This window comes from Aplysia californica, unplaced genomic scaffold, assembly GCF_000002075.1.
Source record: "Aplysia californica isolate F4 #8 unplaced genomic scaffold, AplCal3.0 scaffold00927, whole genome shotgun sequence".
Lineage (NCBI taxonomy): Eukaryota > Metazoa > Mollusca > Gastropoda > Aplysiida > Aplysiidae > Aplysia > Aplysia californica.
This window is the reverse complement of record NW_004798197.1, coordinates 40,485-48,312: the sequence shown is the minus strand read 5'-3', so window position 1 is coordinate 48,312 and position 7,828 is coordinate 40,485. Positions and strand designations below refer to the sequence as shown.

The window sequence follows — 7,828 nt, the reverse complement described above, 5'->3', positions numbered from 1 at the left end:
CAGGCCAGATGAACTGACCACGAGGGTGATTCCGGTCCGCAGCCCGTAGTTTGATGATCCTGCTCTCATCCAACAACTTTGAAATGAAAACAAACCCCACCTCTGCTTGTATGTGAGATACATCATAATAATATGTATTTTCAAGGATCCTCTCTGCGTTCCTTGTCTTTTCTTCTCCTTTCTTCGTGCCACTGTGGCATGAGTTCAACCTTTGAAATCAGCTTTTGGGATCATATTATAAAGTACCAGACTTACACTAAAATGTTCTTAATCGAAAACGAGGTATTTAATTTGTGCCAAGTGATAAAAACAAAAACAACAACAACAACAATAGCAACAACAGCATCAACAAACTACTGATCGAATATTAATAATAATATTGTACGTGATTGTTATAGTAACAATGTTTGCAATTGAATGGCAGTCACCTTTTCAGCTTTTGTGGAATTCGGTAATTGATTTTAGTTTTTATCATTAGGCATGGGCCTTATGAGTAAAACACTCCCTGCGTCAAAAATAGCCGCAGTCCTGTAAACATAGAGGGAGTTGGCCTGTTTTGGCCTTTCTTTCTCAGCAGTGCTACCAACAAATTATGAAACTTGCCATGTCACATCGGTACCTCAGAATAACAAAGTTCTATCAGACATTTTTTTTACCGTTTTGAGTTACAATATAAGACCATGAGATCAAAATCCAAATGTCCTATCTGCTCTTTCAAATTCGTATTATTATTCGGAGTCGTAATCAGAATATTCAAAGAATTGCAGTAAAAAAATCTTGACATGATGTAGAACTCAAAATCTTTGATGTCAATTTTCTCAAAACTAGGTACTGAGCCGATAGAGCTTCATAATTCTGAAGTAGCGACATGAGTGAAGGTTAGGCTGATGACAGTGAAACAGCAACATGTGACATTGGATCAGGCAGCCAAACCTGTGTCAGTGATAACTGTTAGGTTCTTCGCTGTTCCTCTTGAAAAACATAAGTTCTATTCCGGCAAAGATGAAGTTCTATTGCAGGCCATCTTCCTGCACTGATGCTGCTGCCCATACAGCACGGGTTGGAGAAGCCGCCCTCCTTCTACAATAATGCTATCTTAATTGAGTCTCGACATGGTGGAATCCAGCGCTCGTCAATTTTTGGGCATGTGGGGTGATTGGTATCATCTTAAAGTATGTTCATTTGCCTTGCTTTTGAAAAAAAAAATGCCCATCTTTCTTGATTAAAGATCGAGATACTTGCGATTGGAGGAGGTAAGGGTCACCTGGTTTCAGAGGTAAAAATAGAGACAAAATAGGCCGTCAAAGTTTGGTGGCTTCCATGGAAACTAATAACTTACATTTGTTGTGCCTTTAATCAACGTTTTTCAGTAATAAATTCCACTGAGAAATGTACTTTTACATGAAAAAAAAGACAAAATTGCCGAACCGGCGGGAAAATGCCCGCTTCTTCGATTTCATTATTTTGACAAGCGCATGATTTCACCACGGTGCTTCAAAATAGTTTTGATTAGAATTATAAGCTCGTAAAACATATTTCAAAATCACAACCAAAGAGCATGCTCACACAGAACTATTGCTACCCTAGAAGAATTGCAAAGTTCTATCTGCACACAGTATCTATTTTGAGAAATTTGACCCCCCAAAAAATAAATTAGTTCCACAACATGTCAAACAATTCACTAAATGCCTTGATAGCGACTCCGAATAATCTTACAATTTTAATAGACTACATAGAACATTTAATTTTGTTTTTGAACTCATGGTCCTAGTAACTCAAAACGGGAAAAATATTAGATAGAACTTTGTAACTCTAAGGTAGCGCTGTGTCAGCTGACTGTCAGGTCGTCTTGTTTTCTCGCCTCTGTCTCCCTGGTCACAAATAGCACACGTATAAAGCGAAAAATGTGCGACTTCTTGGCTTGGAGGTAGTCTTTACAAGGACTTAAGGATTTCTCTCTGCCTACCTTTTACCAACAGTTAATGGTTGTTATATTTTCTCTTTGACTTGTGAAGATAAATGGTATACCTGGAACCCATGCTCCACCCAGCCCCCCCCCCCTCTCTCTCTCTCTCTTTCTCTCTCTCTCTCTCTCTCTCTCTCTTTCTCTCTCTCTCTCTCTCTCTCTCTCTCTCTCTCCCTCTCTCTCTTAACAGCTGTCTCTTTTCCTGCTAAGACATTGCGTTCACCCATTCCGATCTGCCCACTAATCACAGGTCCTGGCGTTGACTCATTGTTTTACTCTGTTAACCCATTTGATGTGTTCAGTTGGCACAAAGGTTCCATTGAAGTTACAGGCATGAAGTTGGCGTCATTAGATCAAAGACTCATGCGGAGAGTTGTTAAAGTTTTTGGTATTTCGCTCCAGTTTAGTGTGGGGTATATACAAACATGTTTTAAAAAAGAGACCCCCCCCCCCTTCCAAAACAACAACAACAACAAAAAAACAACAACAACAGAAATTCAGTTCCGAGGACTCGTTTTAAACAGTCCATGTTTACAAGCTTCGATAAGTTCAGTGTGTTCCACTGTTTGTTTGGTAATAATATAAGGTAACGATAAACTAAAAGGGCTAACTCCTGAATGAAAGAGGGTTATTTCTCCTCTGAATGACACTGCTAGGGGTTATATGAGGCACAGCCAGTCCAAAACCATGCACTCTTGATGGTTTTGTTGCAGGCGCAGATGTTTTGACCTTTGCAGCCTGCCCTGTGTTTCTGGAGTCGATAACGTGTGTGAATTCCAAACCGCCGTACGATTTTACAAAGTTCGGTGTAAGTCGTTGTTTTGTAATGGTGCTCTTCGTTGGTCGCATGTAGCTCGCTATGTTGTTTGACATCGTAGGATTCGACTCTGTACTCTTTTCAGTACGCACGAACGACGTCTTTAGTTCTGATGACGTTCCATAGAGTGCTGGACTTTTTGAGCCGGTGTTTCCCATCGGAGCTTGTCTTTGTAGACCAGACAATGTTGATGACGTTGTTGGGGGAGCTAGAGAAATTTGGGAAATTTCCACGCAAACGTCGTCTTCTTTGGCCTCATTTTTAACGTGCCAGTTTTTGCTCTCGTTTGCGTAGCTACCAATGGTAGAGATCTTCCTCCAGCGGAGTGGTCGACACTGGGACATTGATGGCGACAGCTTTGTAAAGTCTGAGGGCTGAATGTTGTTTACTCGTAAGTTTACAAGGTTTACATTCCGCACGGCTAATGCTGATTTAGTGGATCTAAAGCGGTTGGAAGGTTCCACTGGTGTCCACAGGGGTTTCATTTCTGGTGAGGGGCAGGGTGTTGGGCTTTTCTGAGATATAGAACCGTATCCTTCATCCCGAATGTGACTTCCAGTAGTTTCTGATTTCTCACTTTGGTCAACGAGGCTCTTATCCCCTTTCTCGCTCTCACTAGTTGGCCTTCGGGGGGAAGGAGCGCTCTCGGAGGATGGTAAGTTCTCTTCCTTTTCTGTCAGTCTCTCGTGTTCACGGACCATAGCAATTCGCAACTTACTGCTACCCAGACTGTGGTGACCGGAATCCACTTCCGTCCCTTCCCCGAACATACTTCCGGTTCCTCCAGTTTTATTCAAGTCGCATTCATCTGCCCGGTCGCCAACACCCTCTCTTCCTCCACCAGAAACCTTTTTCTTCCTCTTCCCCCTTCTCTTCTTCCTGTTCCGAGTGCGAAGACTTTTCCCCTCACTACCGCTGCCCTCCGTATCCGACTGGCTGCCTGTTCCGCTACTATCATGGCCTTGACCTTCCCCTTCGCTTCTACTTCCAGAGTCGCTGTCTGATGGTGTCGGCGGTTTCGGTCGTCTGAAGCGCGGCGTACGCTCGAGCGGGCGAACAAAGGGGAACAATTGGTTCTGCAGTAGGTCGATAAGTTCCACAATGTGGAACATCTCGCGGTCGTATGCCATTTGACGACAGCTTATCTCGTAGCGATCCAGGCATTTACCTTTGGAAGATTCTCGAAGACCCTGAAACATGTAGAATTTGTATATCTTTTGGGTTTGTTTTGGATTGCGTCTGTGAGTTTCGAACTTGCTAATTTTACCTTTCTTTGTGGCACACTTCGAAATTGAGATATAAAGATAATTTCATGTGTGTTTTTCAGCACTGAATCATAATATGGCTTAAACATTGCACAGTTTACAGTAAAACATGGTATGAAATCAATAATTTTTTGGGGAGGAAAACAATTAACTGTAACGTAAAATTACTTCATTTTTTTCTTTATAGTTACACAAAACTGCCACTCTACTCACTTGTATTATTTGATATATAATATAAAAACAAATATCAGTAACACTTATAAAATGTACAGTTGAGCAATAGAGTTGCGTAAAATTTAGTTGAAAAGCTAAATTTGTGAATACGCGAGAAATAAGGTCAAGCCTGAAAGCTTGACTGCGGTCCTGATATTCTGCCTCGTCTACCCTCGTTATGTTTCAGAAGTTTCATTGGAATGTAAACAACAGTATTAAATCTTTTGCGCGGTATAATTCACGGTGAAGAACATATAACCCTTAAAATTCTCATTTGTGAGTTGATAGGAATTGTTAAGAAATAAAAACTGTCACACGATATCAAATATTGACTCCACCCCCCCCCCCCCAAAATCAATAAACAACAACAACAACAACAAAACAGGCCTATTAGAACCATTTTTTAAAGATTTGCTCACTGGACAGTAGGCACTGCTGAATATAAACTAGTTTGTATGCTACATTGTACAAACAAATAAAATTGAGCTACGGCACCCCATTTGCAACATGATCTAAGAATAAATTTTTCATAAATTGGTTATCTGTGAAACTTGCTTGTTGACCTGTAATCACTTTCTCACTTTTGTAGGCCTCCTGCTCAAAGTTGACCTTACCGTCATTAGCGCCCTTTTGTCTGACACACACACACACACGCACATACACACACACATACACACACACATACACACATACACACACACAAACACACACTCAGACAGACATGCATAAGTACATGGAGGTGGTGGCAGCGGTTGAGTGGGGGGGGGGGGGCGAGGTGGTGAAAAGCATTAAAGTAAGTCCACTCTAGACGATTTCCGTCAATTAATCGTTAAACGAATTGGCCTTCCCAATTCCCCGATTCTATCTGATCCGATTCGACAAAGGACTGGCGTCTGTTGATTCATTGTGAATTCTGTATCTTACTCTCGAAGGAGTTTTATTCCAACTTGGGGAAGATATTTTGTACAACACCCTCATCTTTCCACTGGAATCCCAAACAATCAGATTTAGCCCTGATAAACAGAGCCAAATTGGCCGCTTCCTTAAACGAGCATAATTCTTTGAAGACGTGGGGCCCAAGTCTAGTGGTTAGACTACTGGACTCATAATCGTGAAGTTGTGGGTTCAGGGTTCGAGTCTCAGACCCGACTTTGGATCCTAAGAAATATCACTTTACACAACATATTACGCAAGCTATTGTTTCATATAAAGCATACACATTTGTGTCACGACGCAGTAAAATCAGGCACTCGTCATGTTTTGGGCGTATGCAGTTATTGATACAATCCCAAAGCCCGTTCATTTGCCTTGCTTTTGGTTAAAAAAAACCCAATAACCTATCTATCTTGAAAAGAAGTCGACATAAATGCGATTGAAGGGCGTGGGGTTACCATTTGTCAAAGGAATAAATAGAGAGAAAATGGCAGCAAAAGTTTGGTAACTCTCAAAGCTTGAGAGTTCTTGGGAAGTGGAAATTTACTTTTTTGTGTGCCTTTGATTAAAGTTTTTCAGTAGGCTAACATCAACACCGAGGTGTTGATCCCTCCAATAACAATTGATAAAAATTGCCCAACGGGCTTTAAAAATATCTTTTTCTTCGATTTCATTATTTTTACGAGTGCCTAATTTCACAAGAACACAACACATTTTAAAAATATGTATGAATAGCAGAGCTATGTTTCTTTTGTTGTTGTTTTTTTTTTGGGGGGGGGGGGGGGGGTTAGATGGCCCAAAACAGGGCGTCATCACGTGTTGAAAGACCTGAATGCACATATTCAATAAGACTGTTAACTATGTTATCAAAACTGTAGTGTAAAAATTCAGTTACTATAATTTGATTCTTACTGACCACAACAGACGTAGAGTAGGTATGGTCCACTCCGTTGTCCAGGAGAAATTCGGCCATTTCGGAATGACCTTCCCTGATGGCAGTCATAAGGAGATTCTCTCGGAACTGAGGAAAAGCAGAGAAAAGGAAACAAACAATTGATTTCTGAAGTATTCTTTGCCTGATTGCCTGTCTGTCTGTCTGTCTGTCTGTCTGTCTGTCTGTCTGTTTGTCTGTCTGTCAGTACCCCCTACTTTCTCTCTCTCTCTCTCTCTCTCTCTCTCTCTCTCTCTCTCTCTCTCTGTCTGTCTGTCTGTCTCTCTCTCTCTGTCTCTCTCTGTCTCTCTGTCTCTCTCTCATATCGTGTTTTAATGATAAATCACAAAATTGCATGTATGTTTTTTTTATGCCGTAAGATCCCACTAGTATAAGACAAATAGGCAAGTGCTGTAGTAGTAACAGTAACCTTAAATATGGACGAGTAGGTACTGTCTTTATTTTCTCGTCCTTCTTGAATTATTTCCTCTCTGCCTTTCATCTTGGCATCGGGCGTAATGTTCTGCCCTTAAAGAGATCTAAATTGAGGATAGCAATACTAGCAGGCTGTGTGATATTTCGAGACCAGAATCCACAACAACTGACCCAAGTCATGGTGACGTCAGAGTTTGGCTGGTCCAGGCAGTCCTCAAGTAGATCAATGTCTCCACTTTGCACAGCCAGGTACATGTCCTGTTGAGCAAAATAAAAACAATAAATAAGAAGGATGAAAGAAAGTCGACCTACGCATTATTGTTGCTGTTGTTGTTACACGGGGTCTAAAAAAGGACCAATTGAAAGGGAAATAAATCAGTCATCTTAACACTAAATTTAACAGAACTTCGAACAAATAAAAATTTTAAAAAAAGGGGGGGGGGAGACATTAAATGTCTTAATGAGAAGAAAATCAAAAGTTCACGTTAGAGAAATAACGAATTATCAAAACTTCAACCAAAATTAAGTAAACGTCAAAATTCACCACCTCTTAAAATCACCCACAATGCGTAACTGTACATTCAAGGAAAAGAAATAATGATTTAAAACTAATATTGCCATAGGCAAATTTTCTAGAATAGAGGGTTCATTCAAAGTCCCATGTTTTCCTTCGGTCCTTAAAAAAAAATTCGGTTTTATTGCTTATTGTTGCTGTTGTTGTTGTTATTGTTGTTGTTTTTGTTTTTGTTTTTGAAAGGCAGAGGTCTACAGAAACAATCCTTGAACAATTGAAGCTCAATGTTTAACAAGAAGTCCAAAGAAGCGATTAAAAAAACCCTGCCACAGCGCTATTCAAAATGTCTATATCTTGTAACGTATGAATTGAGCCTGTTTGGAGAGAAATGATTAACACATAAAGCATAATTTAGTAATCACCACCTGTCCTGTGTTTATAGCTTTGGCAACGTGAGATTTCAGTGAACGTCTTATCTTGTGCATGAATTACATATAAATGGCTGGCCTTTGAGGAGCTATAAACTTTCTAATTTCGCTCAATTATTTTGGTTGAAATTTCTGTAGATCTAACTAGATATTTCTTGAACATGTAAATTAATGTGCAAATTTTTAACTTGGCACCTCCTTGCTTAGATTTATTCTTTATTTGCTCGAACCCTTTTTTTAAAACTGGTGTAAAGATGGCAGAGTTATTGATTTTCTAAATGCAGCCTTCTCTTTCTTTTTAGACACCCTGTATTATTCAGCCCCCC

General features: G+C 40.2%; 1 protein-coding gene across 1 annotated transcript in view; it reads right to left on the bottom strand.

The window, feature by feature from the left end:
- Positions 1-2,127: 2,127 nt before the first annotated feature.
- Positions 2,128-7,828, bottom strand: part of LOC101845809 — a gene marked incomplete at its 5' end in the record, with an annotated part of 7,286 nt that continues 1,585 nt past the window's right edge. Inside the window, 3 exon segments of the mRNA XM_005110664.3 lie at positions 2,128-3,973; positions 6,111-6,215; positions 6,732-6,818. Coding sequence (XP_005110721.2) covers positions 2,573-3,973; positions 6,111-6,215; positions 6,732-6,818 — 1,593 coding nt within the window.